Source organism: Nuphar pumila, chromosome 16 (genome assembly GCF_984573655.1).
Source record: "Nuphar pumila chromosome 16, dmNupPumi1.hap1.1, whole genome shotgun sequence".
In the NCBI taxonomy this organism is placed as follows: Eukaryota; Viridiplantae; Streptophyta; class Magnoliopsida; order Nymphaeales; family Nymphaeaceae; genus Nuphar; species Nuphar pumila.
The window spans coordinates 67,503,691-67,528,025 of record NC_143264.1 but is presented as its reverse complement, the minus strand read 5'-3'; the positions used below and the strand labels follow the sequence as shown (position 1 = coordinate 67,528,025).

General features: G+C 40.6%; 1 protein-coding gene across 1 annotated transcript in view; it reads left to right on the top strand.

The window, feature by feature from the left end:
• LOC149813412 (UDP-glycosyltransferase 86A1-like) overlaps window positions 1-24,180 on the top strand; it is a 59,163-nt gene extending 34,983 nt beyond the window's left edge. Inside the window, exon 3 of the mRNA XM_089991122.1 lies at window positions 23,139-24,180. Within this exon, the coding sequence (XP_089847248.1) occupies window positions 23,139-24,079 (941 nt within the window). The 3' untranslated portion in view covers window positions 24,080-24,180. The remainder of the gene's footprint in view (window positions 1-23,138) is intronic.
• The last annotated feature ends 155 nt before the right edge of the window (window positions 24,181-24,335 follow it).

The following is a 24,335-nucleotide window of genomic DNA, read 5'->3' as shown; positions in this document are numbered from 1 at the left end:
CCATACAATGACGTTGTTTCTGGAGGTCATTAACAACGTGACCCTGAGCTGGTCCCATTATCAGAAATACTTATCCAAGTAATATCCAGCGAAGGCTTTCATCATATCATCGTTATTAAGTACCCAGAATTTTGACAACAATGAATGTGTATGAAGTAAAGGGGATGGTATTTCGTGAGACATAGCCAGTATGCATGAAGCATGAGCAAAACTTACACAGATTCTGAATGTTCTTGTGAGCCATAATCAAAATGAATAAGGAAATAGACAGAGTAAAATGAAAGAATTGCATCCAAAGTAAAAAAAAAACGTAATAGACAAGACTAATAGACATAACTAATAAAACAGATTTAAAGTAGTGGAAACATGACTGCAGGCAATGGAATTCAGTGATGAAAATAACATACGATGGATGGATAACAGATCAAAACAACAAAACAAAAGGAAAGAAATACCAAGTCTGAAGGCCAAAATACAGAGAGAACAACAACAACAAAAAAAAAAAAATTCGTATGACCGATAATGGGGATGAGTTTGATGCCATGACCTCAAAACAGAGAAATCAGATCTAAAAAAATGCAATCACAATATTACCTATGACAAAAATATTGTTCTGAAGCAAATGGATTGTCAAATGAATTAATAAACCCCAGATCGTCATTTACAGAAATATGATCTCAGGGAATGCCTATCGCTAAGGTGCTTTCAATCATTCCGAATTGTGGGTTGCTGAGATGGAAATATCGCACAGCAGAAAGATGATAACGGAGTGTAAAATTTCACAAATAGGAAATGACAGAAGGAAAGAAAAAAAAAAAAGCAAACTAAAAGAGAAAAGTTAACTATGAGGCAACGTAAACAGGAATTTACATTCATATAGTTTAAGGAAATCCGATGAGATAAATTGGGAAATTGAAAACGAATATTGGGATTAGAAGATCCCGTTGCTATCGCACAAGATGGGTTGAATCTGCTGTAAGCAATCCAACATCCTCTATGGTGCATTAACGGAGCAGAAAACAGGAAAGATTGAAAGGGGAATCAGAAAAGGAGAGAGGGGAAAAACTAAAATCAACGCAAAATTTATAATGTGGATGAATCGACGATGCCATTGCTGGGCATCGTCGATCATCAGAACGTAGGAAAAGGCATTGGGATACTAAATGGCTCAAATCCAGTCGATATAGATCAAACTATAAATATGCGTTAAAAACTATAAAGATCACAGGGTTTTATGAATAACTGATCAAAAGAAAGGGAGAATACGAGTGACAACTTGCCTTAGTCTCACGGGGGTTCTGAAGGTAGGAGGAACGCTCTTTGCTCAGAAATTCCAGGGGAGGTCTTTCTACCGCCGGGAGAGGAGAAGCTTGCTTTGCAAAAATTCTGAAGGAGGGAAGAGCGCTCTCTTTGGTAGCTCCAAGGGGAAGAGATCAGGGGAAGACCGGAAGAAGGCAACCAGAAGAAGTGAGACGGCGAGGTGGATCGGATGAAGAAATTTTTTATCGAAGGTGGAGGGGTGAAACGCGGTGAAGAAAATGCTGGGGTGAAGAAGCGGGTCCCTTGAGGAGAGACCTGCGTGGTCTTCTTAAAGGGAGGGAAGGAAGGATCGAGAGGGTCGTTTGTTGAAGATGAGCGGCTGGAGGTGGAGGGTGCCGTTAGGCATCGATGGCGAAGGATGGTCGCACATGGAGGTTTTTGCCATCGAGCGTTTGGGCGAGAGAGGGAGATGAAGGAATGGAGAGAGGGGAGATTAGGGTTTATTTGTGAAAACTTTTTTTGGTTTTTCCAAAAAGAGGCTCCCTTAACAAAATTTTCATAAAAAAATGGTTTAAAATAATTTTTTAGCAAAATCGATTTTAAATTTAAACTCATTCATTTTCTTTGAAATTTTCCATTTTTTTTTTTGGTCTTTGTTTTATTTTTCTATTTTTTTGTATAAAAATCCTAAGATTTACAAGAAATAAAGATTTTAAAACTTATTTTTTTTGTAGTTTTGCAAAAAAAAAGCGAGTCTTTTGAGAATTCGGGTTCTTATTTTTGAAATTTTTCTCAAAGAGGGGGATCGGAGCCGATTTGGATCAAAATTGGGTCAGAACTAAGACTTTGGGTCTGAATCCTAACGAATCCAAGGGATGAATGAAATTTTTGGTTAAAAATTTACCCGATTATCCAGAGGGCGGAGGTCAGGGGCAAAAAAGGTCATTTTGGAAAATTTGGGGTGTTCACACTCCTTCTCCTTCCTTTCTCTCTCCATTTTCTCCTCCTCTTCCTTCTCCTTCCTTTCTCTCTCCCTTTTCTCCTCCTCCTCCTTCTGCTTCCTTTCTCTCTGCCTTTTCTCCTCCTCCTTCTCCTTTCTTTCTCTCTCCCTTTTCTCCTCCTCCTCCTTCTGCTTCCTTTCTCTCTGCCTTTTCTCCTCCTCCTCCTTCCTTTCTCTCTCCCTTTTCTCCTCCTGCATCCTTTCTCTCTCCTTTTTCGCATCCTCCTTCTTCTCCTTCCTTTCTCTCTCCTTTATCTCCTCCTCCTTCTGCTTCCTTTGTCTCTCTCTTTTCGCCTCTTCCTCTTGCTTCTTCCTTTCCTTTTCCTTTTCTTCCTCCTCCTTCTCCTTCAGTCGCCTTTCTTTCTCTTCGATTTCTTGTTTCCTTCTTTGCCGCAGTTCTTCCACCTGCTTCTTCCTTTCCCTTTCCTTTTCTTCCTCCTTCTCCTTCTGCCGCCTTTCTTTCTCTTGCAGTTGTTGTTTCCTTCTTTCCTGCAATTCTTCCTCCTGCTTCTTCATTTCTCTTTCCTTCTCTACCTCCTCCTCCTTCTCCTTCTGTTGCCTTTCCTTCTTTTTCTCATTCTCCTTCTGCTGCCTTTGCATTTCCTTAGCTTCCTCGAACTCCAACTCCCTCCTTCGCCTTTCCTTTTCTTCCTCAAACTGAGGAATATTTTGTTCCTTCTCTTCCTCCTCCTTATTCATTTGCCTTCGCCTCTCCTCCGCCTCCTTCAGTAGCCTTGCCTTGTGTCGCATTGCTCTACTCTCCAAGTTTCTCCTATGAGCCTCCGCCAGCATATTGCTAACATCCCTTTCCCACTCCTTCGCCGTCTTCTTCCTCTTTTTCACCTGCTGTGCGTTAATCCTCCGCCTTCTATTTATATTCTCATCAATATTTATGGCCTTTGCCTTCTCTTCGTCATCCTTGTTCTGCATCTTTTGTTCTTCAGAGTTCTTCCTTTGGTCCGCAACCTCGATATCTGATGGATAATCCTCCGCATAATATGATTTCAAGGCTTTTTCTCTGTCTTCATCGTTCTCAATCTTAAGTATATTTTGGTATCTTTCAAAAACTTTAGATAGATGGGACTGGCGGATCACTTCTCTAATAGACAACCCATAGAACGACGAGGTATCTCTAATCTGATGAGGCGCAGACATTGCTAACCTGCACAACACAATACACGATCATCATCATTAGAAATCGTCGGAGTATTTGGGTTCATAATACAAATCCTTGTATAAGAACCAATCTTCAGATTGAAGAAAGAAAACTTACACGAAACTCACCGAAACGATGGGAATTTGGATATTCCAACTATAGAGTAAGCAACAGTAACAACTAATACGCAACAGAAGGTGGCAACGATGCTGCGACTGTGCGTAAGACGGAAACAGATGCTCTGGTAAAAAGGAAAGGATGCTCTGGCAACTCGAGATAAAAGCAAAGAATCTCTGGTAGAGTGCTTAGAGCGAGAAAGGATTTTTTTGAACTATTTGTATCATACAACACAACGCTTGCTACATACGCAAACTCTGCGGAACGTTTTCCAGCGATATCGATGGAGGGCAGTTTTGTCATTTTCACGAACCGACGATTCAGTTTTCTAGAAGGAGGGCATTTATGTCCGTCCGAGGAAGAGGAACCGACGATTCAGTTTTCTAGAAGGAGGGCATTCATTTCTGTAAATTTTCAGCGATTTCTATTGTCATTTCATTCCCCATTTTAACTTCAACGATACATTACAACCACAATCATTAAAAGAAAGATTGCCCAAGCTAAGAGTCTTGAGAGAGTAGAGGAGGGTCTCACCACCCACCGAATAACAAAAAATACAACGACTCAACTTCAAGTGCAGTAAGGACCCAGAGTCGAATAAATTTAGAGGCAGCTCATCAGTAAGGACCCACAACAGTCAATGTGCAGGTCAGTCGGTGCTTGATGGAGCAATGTAGGATCTTCTGATGGATGTGCACAGAAGCATAAATATAAGGGAGAGAGAGCGAGAGAGGGTTGATGAGCCCCCGGACCCCCCTTCTGTAAGGGCAAAAGGCCATGAACACGCTCGGAGGAGCCCTCAGACTACCCTTCTGTAAAGGTAAAAGCTCTGAATCAGACTCCATAACTCTTCAAGTTGAATGATGCTACCCACACTGGGAGGAGCTCTCAGACCCCCCTTTCTGTAAGGGTAAAAACTCTAAATCAGACTCCACAACTCTTCAAGTTGAATGATGCTACCCACGCTGAGAGGAGCCCCCAGACCCTCCTCCTGTAATGGTAAAAACTCTGAATCAGGCTCCACAACAGTAAATGTGCAGGTCAGTCGGTGCTTGATGGAACAATGTATGATCTTCTAATGGATGTGCACAGAAGCAGAAATAGAAGGGAGAGAGAGAGAGTAAGAGGGTTGATGTTCATGGCCTCCTCCAGGGGAGATTTCTTTCTTGGATAATCCTGCAGTGCAGAGACTGGGTCTTAAATAATCATCTTCGGGGCACTTAAGTCTTTACAACCACTCCTTTTCAAGAACCGTCATTTTTTTTGGCACCAATGGAGGAGAGGGTACTTAAGTCTTTGCAATCGCATCAAACTCCAACGCTAATTAATGCTGACAAACATGGGGATACGAGACGCACATGCTTACATATGTGGTGCTCTTTGGGACCCCCGATCATGAGATGTAGCTAACTGCCCTGTTCGGGGGGGGAACATATAACCTGCTTCGGGAATCAAGGTTTTCAGGTCTTATATTACGTCATCTGGAATAGGGCCGGATAGCGGCCCAGGCTGGGCTTGTCCAGCCCATTGATGGGCCGAGCCTGGTCAAGCTCGGCCTGGCCATGTTTAAGCCCTTGTTTAGGTCGGGCCACAGCCTAAGGCCAGGCCCATGTCCTGCCCTTTAAACCCATGACCCTAAATAAATTTGAGTCGGGTCGAGCTGATATATATATATATATATATATAAAGAGAGAGAGAGAGAGAGAGATGACGCTATTTGTGCCTACTGCATGCGTACTACCAGTGGATAAGGGTTTTTAGATTGTTTTTCAAAAATCTGACCCTTATGTGTTCTGCATGATAGATTTGCTAGGAAAACACACTTGGATCATGTTTTTTTGAGAAAAAAGATGAGTATTTAAGCATTAAATATTTTTTTTTAAATTGTAGACCGTTGATTTTTGAATTTATAAAAACCGAAATTGGTGTTGGAATCAGATGATCCAACCATCGATTCTCATAAAATCAAACACCTAGATTACATCTTTATGGTCAGATTTTAGAAAAGATAGAAACAATATTTCCAAAGCTCGATAGGCACGTCGTAGGCACAAATATATATGTATATATATATGTGTGAGAGAGAGAGATAGAGATAGAGATAGAGTAATGGGTAGGTGTGAAATGATAAGTGCTAAATGAGTTTTTCAAGGTTTTTTCGTTTTATTTTTAAATTCTGACCGTACAGATGTGATCTATGCACTTGATTTTATAGGGATCAGCTCTTGAAGAGTTCAATTCTGACACATGGGTGGGCTTTTATAAGGTTCGAAAAATCAACGGTCTAAAATATTTGTACATTTTTGAGGCTCCAAATATCATTTTTTTTCATTGAAAACACATGATCCAGGTGTGGATTCCTTGTAAATTGACCATGCTCAACACATTTATAGGTCCAGAACCGCATAAAAAGCATTGAAGAAGCCGAAAAACCCATTGAAGTTAAGCCGAAAAAATGTGCTGAGCAGCTACCAATTTCTGTATATATATATATATATATATATATATATATATATATATATATATATATATAGAGAGAGAGAGAGAGAGAGAGAGAGAGGGAGAGAGTGCTATTTAAGGCACGAATCTATTGAGTACAAGTCACCGACTTCATTTTTTTTTCTTAAATTGGACCCAGTTCAGAGTTCAAATACTAGGCCTAAGCCCGGCTCAGACAGGCCAAGTTACGGCCTACCCACGGGCGACACGGGCCATTGTCGAGCCCTGATCTGAGATGAAAGAATTGGTGGCATCGTGAAAATAGGAAAGGAATGTACATCAGCCAATTCCATCCAAATCCGTGTCATCGATTCCTTCACAAAGAGGTGGTTATTGCCAAATCCCTTTCTACTAAGAATTTTGATTTCTTCTCATGAAACGCTTCACTATCAAATAAGAGGATTTCTGATAATTCTGTCTATATCCATTTCTCTTGGATTACCTTCTTTCCATTTCATCAGTTTCTCCCAAATGCCACTTTCCAAACAGACCCTAACGTTAGCTTTGGTTTAAACAAGATAATCTTCACCACCAGTTTCCTTCTCAGATGGATTGCTTTGAAAATTCTAGTAGACATAGTGGCATATTTTCTCAGAGTTTGGGTCAGTCTCCATTTATTTCAAGTGCTTTTCCAAGGGAAATGGTGCATGAATGTGTTACCTATTTGTATTTTATTTCCTTAATTCATAAAACCCATAAATGATGAATTAATTGCATTGGTATTGGAGAGGCAAACACTTTATCTTGGTGTTTGGGAGTGGATTTCAGTGTTACACTCAAGTTGGAGGACAGTACCTATCCTATTGAACAAGGGCATGAGCAATGTTGTCAGTATCGGTATCGCCCTTGTATCGTTTGGCCATCGATTCAGGTGAATCAGCCAATACCGGCTAAAATAATTTAAAAAAAAATCATGTCAGTCAGAACATGACACGTGTTAAAACCATTAAAATAATATTAAAATTTAATTTTATGTATTTTTTATATTTATTAAAAAATACTTAATTCGGGCTAGTATCGTATCGATTTTTTGTAGATACGATCAGTATAGGCCGATACGCACCGATACAGACAACATTGGGCATGAGGACCTTTGGTAAGTCCATTTATAGGTGAGTGGTTGCCCTTTCTTTTGGTCAAATAGTAGAACACCTCGATTTCTTTGAAAGCTGAACTAACTTTTGGTTTCTAAGGAACTTGAAGACACTTATTAAGACCTATATGACATCATTGAACCAAAAACAATATCTGGATCATGGGTCAATCAGATTGAATTGATGGGGAAAGGACGGAGATGAAGAGCACATTTCATTTTGAAGTATGGGGTTGAAAGAATGAGATTTGAATACCAAATATTTTCATATATAATGTGCTTCCATTATGTCACATTAACTACTTTTTTTGGATGGTGATCAATAGTGAGAGAATTGAGGAGGATATGGTGCACCAGATCTTTTAACTTCTTGAAGGACAAAGTTTTTTTCTATGCAGTGAGGAGGAGAAAAGTTTTTTTCTATGCAGTGATCAATCGAGCTAGTGCTAGAGAGTTGGAAGAAGCAGCATAGACATAAGAGGAAAGAAGTGGAGATGTTCAATCTCTAAATAAAAATAAAAAGAGCTTAATTGACTTGGTATGGACTATGCTATATGCTGTTACTTTGAAAGGTTGATAGAGTGCTTGCTCGCTCCCGGATCAGTGTAGTGATCAGCTTGTTTTTTAATAAAAAATAATTCTTTCATTAAAAAAAAGAATTTTTGCAAACTGATCACCCCCTTATAAATGATTTGCAAAATAGTTCTTGCCTTATGCTATTTTGGAAATCAGTCCTTACCCTTTTTCACCCTTATTACAAATTAGTCCTTGTATCAACAGCCGTTAGTTTTTACTTTGTCAAACACTGACCTGGTCACCAAAATGTCTTTCATTAAAAAGTTTTTTTTTTTAAAAGGCAAGCTGGGGTTAGGCAGACCCCTATCAGATATCTCTTACGCCCCATGTGGCAGAGGGATTCGAACCTGGGCTTTCAGCTTGGCACATGACCCCGCTTACCACATGGGATACCACCTGGGTGGTAGTTTTATTAAAAAGTTGTTAGTATATTAATTTTTTACAAATTAGTTCCTACCTTATTCACATTTTACAAACTGATCCTCATGTAAGGGCAGAACCATCAATTTTTATGCCCTTTAACAGTTACCCTCGGGAAAGCTAACAGATGTAACCTCAATGGCTGATTTGCAAGGGTTAATGCAAAGGCAAAGAAAAATGACATAAGAAAATAGGCTGTAAGGCAGGGACCAATTTACAAAAAAACTTTAAAAATAAAAAATAAAAACTGGATATACTTGGATTTACTTCTCTACAAAGGTATAACATAATCACCCTTGATTGGTTAGTCTCTGATGAACCTCAATCAGCTAGCGTTCGTATCATGTTACATGACTTGATTGAAGTGACATTCTGTTCTGCTGTCACCTTCACCATCGATCATAGGTGACCTTCCTATAAGTTTCCATGACGTATGGATCACGCATAGGAAATTATTTTCACATATTCTGCCAAACCTCTAGCATAAGAGTGATGGTTCACTCAGCTGTGTGACATCAACTTTGTTGTTTCTGTCCTTGATTCCCTGGAAAGCATCCTAACCTATGTCACAGGGACACGTCATTTTGGATGCGTGTCCCTGATAACATCAAGCAGACATGCCGACATATACATGAACACATACTTTGTTTTTTTACAAAGAGGAAATTATAAAGGGATTTACATATGAAACAAGAAAGGTGGTGAAATAAGCTGTGGGACTAACTTGTACCAACATGATACTTTCCCACAATGATACTTGGATTTTTTTTATGGTGAAAAAGAAAAGGAAAGAGTAGAGATGGTAGTGGACCGGGGGGCGGGGGCCACCCCTGCCCCGTCTCAAATTTCTGCCCTTCATCCCCGCACGGGTTTTGATTTTAACCTCCATCCCCATTTCATGTCTTCCATTTTCGGTCCAAACCGGGTGAGGCCGGGTGGAGAAAAGCATAAGTTCATCCCGGCCTCCATCCTCCTAAGGGTTTTGATTTTAACCTTCATCCCTGTTTCATGTCCTCCCCTGGTCTAAATGGGGTGAGACGGGGCAAGGCCCCATTTTCCCCGGTCCACTGTCATTCTTAAGAAAGAGCTTTAAGGCAACGTCATGGCCACACACTATAAAATCATCTTGTTTTGTAGGGTATTTTACTCTCTCATTCATTTTATCTCTTCATCTTCTGTCAGAAAAATAAAAAGATCTAGAGAAGGTAGTCCACATTGCGCATGTGTTAATATTAGAAATTCCAACCTAGGCAACAAACCTTGATTGATACGGAGGTGCTATAGTGATTGCTGTAAATGGGCTAGATCCATCTCCAAGTTAGATTTCTGGGTCTGGTCTGCAGTGAGCTCTATGTTGTTAGATCTTTGTCAAAGCTTGGTTGGACCAAAAATCTTAAGAGAGATGCAAACACACAAGAAACAATAACTTAACATGGTTCCATCGTACAGACCTACATCCGCAATGCAATTTTTTTCTCTCTTCTTTTAATCACCAAGTATATCACTTTTGAATACAATATGGTAGGGATATCCCTGCCTGTTTTATCTCCTACAATTGCTGCACAAATTTTCTTAAATTGATTTTACAAAATCAGCAAATTTATCTTTGGAAACCTCTCTTGAGTGGATCTTCTTTCTTCTTGCCAGCTTTGTTTTTTAAATTTTTTATCAGAATCGTGATTTGTTTGCGGTACTCTAACAGCCCATTAAGTGAAAACCGTGCAGCATTATTTCAGATGCAATTTGATCTCCAGTGGAAAGATAACATGCAACTTTTTGTTTTGGCAATTTTATCCCGAATGAAATGCATATCAATTTTGATGTGCTTGATACGAGGATGAAAAACCACGTGTAATCAAAATAAGTTGCACCAATGTTATCACACCAAACTCATATAAGAGAAACTGAATCCTTGTGGCATTTGTGATGCAGCGCATCTGGGCAAGCTTGAGGAGAATGTGATGGAGACACGTTCGCACCCGAGCTTAAACCAATTAAGCCCGGAGGCCAAATTAAATGCCTACTATTGATATTTTTTGGTAATTATGAAAATTTTCAGATTTTATTTTTGGAGAAAATAAACATTGTTTTTGTTCGAAAATAATTTTTTAGAATCTAGATATTATTTAAGAATTTTAAGAATTTTTGTAGGCAAAAATGCAAACATTTTGTTTTTTTCGGATTAACCCTGCAGATCCAGATCTAAGGCCAATGTCCCATTAGGACTCATTTGGGCTACTGGAGGATGTATGAGGTTTAAATGGGTAGATTTTGAATTTTTATTTGATATAGGATGTTGATTGGGTTCATTGGACGGTCCAAACCCATCTATTGGACACCTTTGAATAGAGATTGGTTGTTGGACCCAAACCCTGTCAGCTTGGGTGGTTTCCCTTATCCTAAAAAAGAATAAAAGTTAGGACTTCTTTCTTTTATGATCCTCGGCCGAAGGATTGTCTACTGAATGTTTCCAATCTGATTTGTTTAAGATTCAGCATATATATTGAGCGTTTGAGTGAAAGTTAGGAACATATTTGCAGTATTTTGGTTTCACACACAAACACTGCACACATGCCCATTTGATTTGCATTCAGTTATGTCATCATTAACGTTGAATCTGTTTTGGGTTTAATTTTTGTTGTGCTCAAACTGCTAATACAGATCAGAATATTTTTTTTAGATTAGTGTCAATTCTGCTAAGTCGCTTTTACTGAAATCAATGTCAAATTGTTCCAGTTTGGAACCAATCTTGACATCAAGTCCCATCCTGTTTATGTCTGAATGTGTTTTAATTTTTTTCATCCTCAATGAATCTGGTTCTTATGCAGTTCCCTCACGAATATCAGGTTATTGTTGAACACGGTTTTGAACTCGTCAAGACTGATTTGTAAATCAGTTTGGACGGCAGGACTGATTATTTATATTTGGATTGTTCGTGATCGATTCGATACTGAAGGTGAACCACCATATGGTGAGTACAGCCAGGAGGTGAGGGAGCACTAATGCTGGTAGACCTGTGATCACTAGGAGTAGGGGAGTTAGTAGGGTCAGGTGGAGGTATAAGCTCTCATGGTAGAGATAGGGGTAGGTGGACCAGGATCATGGAGAGTGGAAGTAGCAGACTCATCTAAACCACGTGAAAGAGGAAATTTAGACTCGTCAAAAATAACATGACGAGTAATATGAATGTCACTAGACTTGGGTTCTAAACAAAATAAGTTCAGGAGGTTTGAAACCTTCACACTTATCATTTCACTCGAACTTTACGTATTTCTTAGTGAGCTTTATCATTGGAGCTGCTAATAGGGAAAATCCTTTCATGAATCGTCGGTAGTACTCAGCTAATCTCAAGAAACTACGAATCTTGGTAGAATTCTTGGGTCTAGATCAATTGGTGACTACTTCAATCTTCGCAGGGTCTACCATAATTTCATCTTTAGAAACAATATGTCCAAGAAAGAACATTCGTTCCAACCAAAAGGCATACTTAGAGAATTTGGAGTAGAGTTGATGTTCTCTAAGTGTCTGCAAGACTATCCTCAGGTGTTCTTCGTGTTGCTCCCTCGTGGTGGAATAGATTAAGATGACATCAATAAATACCACCATGAAGTTATCCAAATATGATTTGAAAACTCTATTCATCATGTCTATGAAGGTTGTTGGTGCATTAGTCAGACCAAAAGGCATGACCAAAAATTTATAATGGTCATATCTTGATCTGAAAGTTATCTTAGCTACATCTTCTTTCTTAATTTTCAGTTGATGATAACCTGATCTCATATCCAACTTTGAGAAACATGCAGTTCCTTGAAGTTAATCGAACAAATCGTCAATCCGTGGCAATGGATATTTATTCTTGATGGTCACTGCATTTAGTTGTCGATAACATATGCACATTTGCAGTGATTCATCCTTCTTCTTGACGAACAGAATTGGAGTACCCCAAGAAAATACTGACGATCGAATAAAACCTTTCTCTAGTAACTCTTGCAGTTGCTCCTTAAGTTCCTTAAGTTCTGCGGGTCCCATCCGATAGGGAGCCTTCGAAATGGGCGTTGTTTCTGAAACAAGATCTATTTAGAATTCAATTTATTGATCAGGAGGAAGACCTGGAAGACCTGAAAGATCTGAAAAAATATCAACATATTCTCGAACTATGTCCACGTCAGATATGGTAAGATCTTCTCTCTCTTTGGTCTTCATGTAAGACAGAAATCCCATGCATCCTTCTTGAATGTATCTATTGGCCTTCAGACAAGATATGATCATTGGTTTCGGTAGATTTCTAACACCCTAATATGTGAAAGTTGGAGTCTAGGGGTTTTGAAAATTGATAATCTTCTTTCTACATTCAATGGTGGCATGATGATCCGACAACCAGTCCATGCTAAGAATGATGTCTATGTCCTTGAAATCGAGTTGTAATAAATTTATAGGCAACTCATGATTTTTTATGTTTACTATGCAATCATTATATATCGTGTCCACAACGATGGACTCGCCTATAGGTGTTTCTATCAAATAAGAAACACTCAATCGTGAAGGTGCAATGGGCAACCGTTTTCCAAAAATTGAAGTAGTGAAACTATGTGTAGCTCTGGAATCAAACAATACATGTGCTAGAATACCAGAAATAGGAAGTGTACCTCCCACCACTCTAGTACTAGCAAGAGATTCTTGAAGGGCAGTCACGTAAGCACATCCTGGTACTGCGGGCTTCTGCTTCGGGGGTGCATTGCTTCTCCGATCCGGTTGAGGGTAGTTATTTGAATAATGACCCATCTGCTGGCAGTTGAAGCACCTCATATTCCTTAGGTCACATTTGCCCTCGTGCCTCTGAAGACCACAAGTCTTGCATGTGTTGTCCGACTAAGCCAACTTCTAGATCTTTTGTCTCTTCGCTTGTGATCCCCCCGCATTCTTGATTTGCTTACCCTGGTTCTGACCAGGGGTTTGACCTCCTTATTGTCTCTTATTTTTTCGATGGAATCTTTCTCTATACTGAAACTTTCTTCGAGAAGACTCTATCATATTGTTATCATTGTGCTGGGTCTTGTCTTTAGTCTTAGGCTTTTCCTTTTCTTGGGGCTTCTCTTTTGTCATCATCTCCCAAAACTCGTATTTGGAGGTGTAGTCCATGAGCCAACTATATTTCTTTATCTGTTGTGGACCGACCAACCTCAGAATTTTGGGTCTCAGGCCCCTCTCAAAACGTCTACACTTCTCTTTCTCATTTGCCACAAAGGACTTGGCAAAACGAGAAAGAGAGTTGAAATGAGTTGTATATTGGGCTACCGTCATATCGCCTTGCTTTAGCTTCTTAAATTCCTCTTCTTTCTTCACACTTTGGCACTCCGGAAAGAATTGCTTGTAGAATCGCCTCACGAAGGTAGACCAAGGCAGATATGTATCTTGCTCCAAGGTGTCCCTGATGGACCTCCACCAGTACTCTGCATCGCTAGTCAAATTCGACATAGCTATCCAAACTCTCTAATCTTCTGGACACAGAATGGCATCCAAGGCCTTCTTCACTTGCATTAGCCAATTTTTCACAGCAACACCATCAGGACTGCCATCAAAAAGTGGAGGTTGCATGTTCTTGAACCTTTCAGCCCAAGAGGAGATGCCAAAAATAATCGTTGGGGGCTGACTTTGCTGAGCTTGGGTCATCTGTAAAAGTTCATATAATATTCGATTTGTGGTGTACTCAGGAGGTATCTTCATTCTCTCCCCTACTAAGCTTCCTGCTGGCGATCCTTGTGGGATCTTCATACTATGCCCCTCATCCTCACAAGTAGTCTGACTTTTAGGGGCACCAACAGACGAAGGCACTCAATGCTCTTGAGCATCCTCCATCGTGAGGGGTGATGAAGGCACCCTCTGGGATAGTCCAGCAAGGCACTCACCATCCCCAGCTACTGCGTCGAGCCGACCCATCTCTCACCTAGCGGCCACCGTGTCCTTAGATAGATAAGATGTTCCCCTACGAGTGGCCATGTAAGCTGTGTTGAAATTATCACCCAATGCGGTTGTCATTATTTGGTTCATTTATACAACAACAATAACAACTACGCCTTCATCCCAAAACAATTGGGGTCGGCGATATGAACCAAAAAAGAAAATCATTCTGGGTCTTTCACATGAATCTTTCTCCTCCAATCATTTCTATCCAATGCCATGTCCTCGATGAGGTTCAAAGCATTCATATCCTTTTCTATCATCTCCATCCAAGTCTTCCTAGGCCTACCCCAACCTCTTTTTACTAATATATTTCTCCATTTCTCCATCCTTCTAACTGGAGTATCATTAGGCCTTCGCTGAATATGTTCAAACCACCGTAAACGATTCTCTCTTATCTTATTTTCAATGGGTGCAACGCCTACCTTCTTACGTATCTCCTCGTTCTGAATCTTATCTTTTATTGTATTTCCACACGTCCATATAAGCATACGCATCTCAACTACACTCATTTTTTTAATATGATGTCTCTTGGCAGCCCAACATTCTGTATCATATAATAAAGCGGGCCTAATAGTCACCCTATAAAACTTTCCCTTCAACCGCAATGGCATTCTACGATCGCACAACACTCCAATTGCACTTTTCTATTTTATCCACCCAACATTTATCATATGATTTACATCTCCATCAATTTCTCCATACTTTTGAATGATAGATCCCAAATATTTGAAACAATCATCAACCGGTATTTCTTGCTCACCAAGCTTCACTACACTCCCATCACTACTTCGTTGCTTACTAAACCGACATTTCATATATTTTGTCTTACTCTTACTCAACTTAAAACCTCTTGCTTCCAATGTTTGTCTCCATAATTCTAACTTAGCATTAACCCCATCTCTAGACCCATCAATCAAAACAATATCATCAGCAAACAACATACACTACAGCACATTTTCTTGAATTGATCTTGTAAGCTCATCCATCACTATAGCAAATAGGAAAAGGCTTAAAGCATATCCTTGATATAACCCAACCGTTATAGAAAAATTGGTTGTCACCCCTCCATAAGTGTGGACATTGGTTACTAGTCCTTCATACATATCCTTAAGTATACTAATGTACTTGAGAGAAATACCTTTCTTCATCATTGTCCACCAGAGAACGTCCCTAGGTACTCTATCGTATGCCTTCTCCAAATCAATAAAAACCATATGCAAATCTTTGTTTCTCTCTCTATATCTCTCAATAAGTTGTCTAAAAAGATGTATAGCTTTCATAGTTGATCTTTCAGACATAAAACCAAATTGATTCTCCGATATCATGACAACCTTCCTCAACCTAGACTCAATCACCCTCTCCCAAAGTTTCATAGTATGACTCATGAGTTTTATACCACGATAGTTTGTGCAATCTTGTATATCACCCTTATTCTTATATAGAGGCACCAAAGTACTATTCCTTCACTCATTAGGCATCTTATTTGTCCGTCAAATCTTGTTAAAAAGATTTGTCAATCATTCTAAACCTTTCTCTCTCAAGCATTTCCAAGCCTCGATAGGTATACCATCTGGGCCAACTGCCCTTCTTGATTTCATTTTCTTCAAAGCCTTTGCAATTTCTTTCTTTTTAATCTTGCGCATGAAGTCACGATTCATCTCATGAAAAGGAATGGAGAAGTCTCCAAGATCCTAAGCATGACTTTCATTAAATAGCTTATCAAAATAATCTTTCTATATCTCCTTAATCTCCTCATCTTTGACTAAAACCCTTTGTGTTTCATCTTTGATACATCTAACCATACTCAGATCCCTCGATTTCCTATCTCTCATCTTTGCAAGCCTATAAATATCCTTCTCACCCTCTTTGGTATCCAACTTTTCGTAAACCTCCTTATATACCTTATTTCTCGCATTGCGAACTACTTTTTTAGCTTCCTTCTTTGCTATCATATACTTCTCCAAATTCTCATTATCATGACTCTTACTTAGATTTCTGTAACACTCTCTTTTAACCTTAATAGCTAATTTGACATACTTGTTCCACCATGATGTATCCTTACCTAGCGGTGCACCGCCTTTAGACTCACACAATACCTCCTTAACCACCTTTCTCATGCCACCCGCTATCTTACTCCACATTGATTATGAATCATCCCCGATACACAAATCAGCTTCCTTAACTACCTGCTCTACAAACATTCCTTGTTTAGCTCCTTTCAGTACCCACCACTTAATTCTAGGATCTATCCTATGTCTATCCCTTTTACGACATTGTTTAATTCTAAGATCTAAAATTAAGACTCTATGTTGTGTAGCTACACTTTCTCTCGGTATAACCTTATAATCAATACAACAACCCCTATCTCTCTTTCCAAGTAAGAAAAAATCTATTTGATTCATATTAACCCCACTTTTAAATGTTATTAGGTGAGACTCCCTCTTCCTAAACCAAGTGTTTGCTAAGATCATATCATAGGACAAACCAAAATCTAAAATCCTTTCTCAACTTTCGTTTCTTTCTCCTATACCATAGCCTCCATGGATACTCTCAAATCCATCTCTACTAATGCCTACATGTCCATTAAGGTCACCGCCGATGAAACGCTTTTCTCCATAAGATATCCCTTGTACTACTCCATCTAAATCTTTTCAAAATTGACGCTTAATGGAATCATCTAAACATACTTGAGGTGCATAAACACTAATAATATTAATAATATTTGTACCTAATACTAATTTAATAAGTAAAATCCTATCACCCTTCCTACTGACCTCAACTACATTATCTATAAACTCACGACTCATAACAATCTTTACTTTATTCCTATTCCTATTTATTCCTGTATACCAAATCTTATATCCCCAAGGTTCTATCACTTTTGCTTTCTCACCTACCCATTTGGTCTCTTGTAGACATAAAATATCAATCTTTCTCCTACACATAACATCTACTAACTCTACCAACTTACCAGTTAAAGACCATATGTTCCAAGTGGCTAACCTAATTTTACGGTCTTGGACTAACTTCTTTACTCCCACCCGTCCAACAAAGTGAGGGAACCTTTGCCTATTTGATACCACACCCGGGCGTTGGTGTGACGCGTCGCTTCTGGACGACGACCTAGCAACCCTTGCCCATTTATCACTGCCTCCGGGCCTATAGAGTACAGCGTGTCGCTCAGTAGGGAACTCCCCAATGAAATTCTCATATTGGTTCATATTCATAGGGTATGACTAAGTTTTTATGTTGGCTGTCACTAGCCTACCGCAACCCACCTCCTTTATCCGGGCTTGGGACCGTCAGTGTATAACTAAACAGTTATTGGTTCATTTATACTCATACAAAATTCTATCACATGCAAATAATTATGACACTCATTGATCAAAATATCTTATTTTTATTTCATTAATCAATTCAATACATATGAAAGAAACATTTCTAGCAAGCAAAAAGAAAACAATGCAAGACAAGAAAGTAGAACTAGACTAAATAAGCTAATTATTCCTAACATTTTGCCATGTCACTCTTCAATCCACCCGAAGCTTGGTCCTCTCCCTAAACTCCTTTGTGTCTAATGAGGATGATTCGCAGGGGAAACATTCAGGTCATACTGGGGTGAGCCAGGAGTATAAGTAGGTGTGGAAGAAGTGTGAGTAGGGGAGGCAGGAGTGTAGGTAGGTCAGGCATGAACATCAGTGGGGTCTTTATCCTCGCCTCCTTCCTCCGAACTCCCCGAGGCTGCCTGTCGGTGCCCTAATCTTGAGCTGCTCTTGTTTGCTTCAGCAATCTGTCATGTTGCTTTTGCGGCCTGAATCACCGCCCTCCTAGTTTCTTCAGAACAGAACTCTCCAACTGGATGTGAAGCTTCTCGATTGGCTACACTCATTGCAGTTGCATAATTAGCTTGGAACATATGTCATCTTCGTGCACTAGTCATACGAGAACCTCCTCGAGATGCAAAATTTGCGTTAGAGGATGCTTTTCTTGAGACTTCTCTTCAAGTCGCCATCCAATCTCTCATCATCCGAGCATGTACTAATTGTGCTCTCTCTGAGTGGGACTGGTGAGTCCCTCGCCTGTAGGATTGTGTCTGCTGCCCCTAAGTAGTGTTGGGGTAGCCATGTCGGTAAATGTCTCTTTTTTCAGCAATGATATAAATTGGTGGGGGTCGTGGGGTCAGATCTTTAACTATTTGAGCCATGTTTGCCATGACTCCAATCGCCACTGCAGCGACAAACTCATATCTTCCTATGACAGGTGGCTCTAATGGGTCTTGTGTTCTAAGGTCTTTGTGGTTGTTGTGTTCGTTAGTCATTTCTTAACCACAAACAATCTAATTACTAACATGTTTTTATCGAGTAGAGACTTAAATCTTATTTTATGTCATTGAACTTGTTATAAATGATAAACTATTTTGTGTGAACCTAGCTCTGATACCACTTTGTAACACCCCGATCTGGGACCTCAGGAGTCCGAGTTCGGTTGGTATTACTTCTCAAAGGAAAATAGTTCAAAGTTCACACAGAAAAACATGGCTAAATTTTTTTCTTTATTTATTGTTATTCAAATAAATCACTTTATTTACAATATTCATCATTCATAACAAAAGAAAATAACAATTACAGCATTGTTCAATGATTTGAAAGATAAATACTACCAATGCTCTACCGAAGAAGGAGAAGAAGTCGATCAAGCCTTGTTTGTGCTAATGTGTCTGAAACCTACAGTTGTAATTAAATATTTGAGGGTGAGTCTACAACACAGTAAAAAATAATTATAAACAAATAAATACTCAAACTTACAATTATAGTGGGCTCAAAGCCCCTAGTCTTAGTTTAGTTTTTGACACACCAAACAAGTTGGTATATTTTAATTACCTCCATTAACTTTCTCAACACTCTCTCAAAACAACTATCACTAGGTCAGCTATACCAGTCATAGTCGTCTATGGGTGTAGTAACCTCGTAGAATGCCTCAATTCTATATGTTGGCCAAACAATGAACCATATATTACCAGTGGTCCCCGAACCACCAGGCACTTCAGTGAACCACCACGGGGACCCAACCGGTATCTAGCCGGGACGTCAAGCTCTCAATTTCGATATGGTTCATGCTACATCCTAACCATGATGTTTATCAACCATGCATGATCCTCCAGAGTCCCAAACCCGGTGTGAGTGTGACCCTAAGTCTTGACTAAGTTCAAAACATTGAACCACATTTTCAAACTCACAGTTCACTCGTTCTCTCACAAGTGATATCATGAACTGATCACAATGAATCTCATTCTTAAATCTCGTGATAATCTTAAGACTCACACACATATCTCACTAAGCACGCAATGATGTAATGTCTCTGCATCGTTAAATCACTAGTGGTCCACTCTCTATGGTGGTTGCACTCTGGCCGCAAACCGGGTAGCCCTTACCATAGTTCATCACTTTCGGGATTTAAAGGGTCCTGTATGCTAATCTCAAAATATTCATTCGTACAACATGAATAGAATAAATGGGACTCCAATCTAAACATAATCTCATCACAATGCATGATATTAATAACCACATAGACATGTGTTCACAAATTTAATATCTTTCTAACATGCATAACAAATCACAACTAACATGCATATCACAACACACATGTATATGAATTCAACTCATAATGTCAAGCATGGAAAGTTTATGCATGTCATAATCTCATTCGAAGACTATCATGCTACTCATATTTATTCACAACATTACAATAACATGCAACGTAAAAAAAATTGTATTCATATCTAAAATTGCTTATAATATCTCTTACCAAAAGTGTGAACATTGTGCTTTCACCGCAATCAAGTCTCAAGGTGCTCTAACAGTAAGATTTGGTCATTACACCAGCATATTTGTATTAATGTATAAAACTTCTTATAGAATTATCAAAATACCCCTCTCGAATTGACTCATGAAACTTTGATTTTTATATCACTAATTTGACCAAAACTAATGAATAAGTACATTCCTCTATTTGATACGAGTCCAACGCACCAAACCTCACTCAATTATGAGTTCGGGGTGCAAAGTTATTTTCATTTTACCAAAATGGGTCTCGGGTACTCAAAAGGGTATTCTGGTTATTTTGAATTTTGGTACAATTCTAGAATTGTCTGATCTAGATTCATCTATGATCTGGATCCAATACAGTTTAACTGGATCCAGATCCATTACTCATTTGGGTCCAGAACTATCTGACTGGATCATGAACCGCCTGACTGGATCCAGACAATCTAACTGGATCTGGACTTAGTTCTGATATGGACCCAAGACTGGTCCAATCATATCCAAAACAATTAATCTGGATCCAAAACAGGCCCAGATCAAACTGGATCTGAACTAAGAACCCAGATCTAGTCAGACCAAACCGGTTCGGTCTGACTCGGGTTGATCCAAACTGGTTTGGCTCAGACCCGATTCAGTCTGAAGCGGTTTGGTCTGAACCGGTTCAGTTCAGTCCAATTCGGTCTGAACCAACCCATATAAATCAGTTCGGCTAGACCCGGTGTGGTCTGAACCAGTTCAACCCGAACCGGTTCAACCAACAAAATTTTGTTTATCTAGATTGGTCTCGGTCTGGGTCGCACCCAGGCCGAACCGGCCACACATATTTTTTTTCGGCTAACTCGTTCTGGGCGTGACCCAGACTGACCCGGTTCGGTCTGGGTGCCCAGACCGACTAGGCTTTACTTAAAAAATGAACCAAAAGGGCAAAGCCCTTTTCGGTTGGAGAGAGGGGTGGCCACCGAGCCGACCCTCTCCCCTGCTCCCTTCTGAGCACGGGCCGGCCACCGGCGTTGGCCGGCCGGCCGGACCCCCCCTCTCTCTCTCTCTCTCTCTGAATCCTCTTTCTCTGCCTTTTTTCACTTTTTCCTGCATCTCGCTGGCAACAATGGTTGCTGACCTCCTTCTTTCCTGAAAAAGAAAGCAGAACGAAGAAGATGAAGAAGGTGGAGGAGGGTTTTACCTTGTTGCCGATGTCAGAATCCGATAAGCCCTCTAAACTTTTTTTTTTACTTTGTCTCTCTCTTCCGCTCTTTCTCTCTCTCTCTTCCTCTACTGTCGGCTCGCTACGGGGTGGAGGGAGAGGGACTGCATGAGGGCTTTTATAGCCCTCACCCAGGGTGAGAGATGAGGATAACCCTCACCCTGCTTCCCCGAATTTGGGGGGTTGAGGTTTATCCTCACCCCTTCTGGAAACGTGGTTTCCCTTTTAGGGAAACCGTTGTTTCCTCTCTTTTTTCGTGATCATCCACTCGGACGGTTTGGTCGGAGGGGGGTTTTACACATTCCTTGGTAATCTAATCTCATTGAGACATCGCTTAATTCTTTTGTAACGTCGTGTGTGGGTGGTACCCGAGTATGGGTACCAGCTCTCATCACCAAAGACCATGGGATAGCATGATAAGCTTGTGCATTCTGGGCTTGTAAAAGTAGTGCATACTGAGGATAATCAAGTGCGGAATGACCAGGAGATTCACGTGCATGGTATTGGATGGTTGATCATTGTCAGTTTTTCCTTGGTTTGAATCTGGATGTTCATGATATCTACCCTGAAAACGTTCACCCCTGCCTTGACCTCTATCATAACTACGACTGCCCCGAACTCGGCCTTGATTATTTCCACGATATCCTCTTCTATACTAGCCACGATCATTATTATTTTGTTGCTGCTGAACAACATTAGCTACAGCATTCAGATCTTATGTGCTGTCAACATGAGAGAGTTGAGCCACTTAAGAAAGTAAAAGACCATGCAACTCTTCCAGAGTTGATGGATCACGACTCCCAGAAACAGAAGTTTTAAAGGTACCATATATATACTCAACTGGTAAACCTCCAAGTGAATGCAATAGTAAATCTTCTTCAAAGAGGCCTTGAACTGATAGCTAACTGATGCGCTATCATCTTGGCTCTCTTAAAATATTCATCTATGATAGAGTTCCCCTTTTTTATATCATGCAATTGTTCCTTGAGTTGCATGATCCGTGATCTTCAGTGGGCGGAATATGATTGCTTCAATGTCGTCCAGGCATCATAAGAAGAGTTAAGACCAATGACTTAGCTGTGAACAGCCACGGTAAGAGATGATACAATCCAACTCAACAGCATTAATTGATCATATTTTTAGCAATTCAGGTATTCAGGATTTAACTCAGATTAAGATCCTTCCTTGAACTTGGAGGGACATGGTTTCAACCCATCAACGAAACCTATTAAATGGTAAGTCTTTACCATGAAAACTAATTGTGATTCCCAAGAGGTAGTTGTCCACAAACAAGTTAGTAGACAGGAAATATTGGAGGTTCGATGATGCAACTCTCTTCTCTCTTCTTCCTTTCAATATATCACTTGAATACAATACGGTAAGAGATATCCCTGCCTAATTAATCTCCTACAATTATTGCACAATTTTCCTTAATAGATTTTACAAAATCAGTATGTCATGTATCTTTGGTAGCTACGTTAGGATTATCTTTAGAATAATCTTCATAGTTATGGAAACCTCCCTTGGTTCAATCTTCTTGCCAGCTTTGTTTTTGACATTTTAGATCTGGATTGTGATCCTTTTGCTGAACTCTAACAAATCTCAACAGCCATCCCTATTAGGTTTTGCATTTGGGTGTCTTGAGCCTGATCTGCATCAATTTCAAGAGTACGTTAGGTTTGGATCATGGTCCCGGACACGTCACAGATTTTAGGCGAGATCCTAATGAGACCTGATCAATTAATCACACCACATGTAGCATTCTTGTCCCAGTGAAGCTGTGGCTAATCTCAGAAATATTGTTCTCGGGAGAATCTCTGCAAGGAATAATCTTTCAATAAATTAAAATATGTTGTTTTTCAGGAAAATAACAGCCTATATATCAAAATATGTTTTTTTGTAATTATAGGGAAAATATAAGATGTAAAAAATATTTGCAAGTTAGCATTAGGATAACATGAAATATCTTTTAAAATAGCAATATTTTGAAAACATTTTTATCACGAAACTTTCTTTTGAACCTAACTTGGCAGATAACCGCAAGGATCCGATCGACTACATACCAGGCGTCGAGGGCATCGATCCAACGGACCTCCCATCGTACCTCCAACAGGACGACATCTCGACCGTCTGTCACCAGATCATCTTGGCCGCCTTCGAAGCCGAGAAGTCGGCCGACTGGGTCTTCTGCAACACGTGCCACGAGCTCGAGCCCACGACCGTCGGCGCCCTCGACGCCGGCCGTCCCTTCATCCCCATCGGTCCCATCTTCCCCAAATCACAAGAAGAAGAAGAAGCGCTAAGCGTGACGACGAGTATGTGGCCGGAATCCGACTGCTCGAGGTGGCTTGACTCCCGGCGGGACGGCTCCGTCATCTACGTGTCATTCGGCAGCTACGCCCACGTGGATAAGTCCGACCTGGAGGAGATCGCGATGGGGCTTCTACTGAGCCGGCGCGACTTCCTGTGGGTCCTCCGGCCGGACATCGTGTCGTCCGACGACGAGCGGCCGCTGCCGGCCGGATTTGTAGAGAAGGTATCGGCGTCGGGAACAGGGTTGATAGTGCCGTGGTGCGCGCAAACTCGGGTTCTGTGTCACCGGTCGGTGGGCGGATTTCTGACGCACTGCGGGTGGAACTCCGTGCTGGAGAGCGTGTGGTGCGAGGTGCCGATGCTGGCTTTCCCGCTGCTCACGGATCAGTTCACGAACCGGAAGCTGGTGGTGGAAGACTGGAAGGTGGGGATGGATCTGAGGGGGATGAGGAAGGGGTGGAGGGTGGCACGGGAGGAGGTGGCGGAGAGGGTTGGTGAGTTGGTGGGCGGGGAGAGAGGGGAAGAGTTGAAAAGGGAGGTTCGCAGGGTCAAGGCGGTGCTGCAGCGGGCCGTTTCTTCCGGCGGATCGTCCGAGAGGAACCTCGACCGTTTCGTGGAGGAGCTAAGGGAGAAGGTCGCCGGGAAATGCAGCAAAGGCTAGGTGGCTCGACGAAGCCATTTATTCAAACTGAACTGCTGCTGCTGGTGTGTGTTAATGGTACTGTAAGGTTAAGACGAGTTTGCTCGCCGTGGAGCAGGGATTGCATTTTTTAAATAAAAACTAAAAATAAATTATTAAAGAAAGAAGTGCGGATCCGTCATAATCGAATCTGGAGTCGGATTTGGAGTTGAATGGGCATCAGCTAAAACCGAACCTTGATCCAACTACCTTAAAATCCAGTGCTCGGACTTGGACT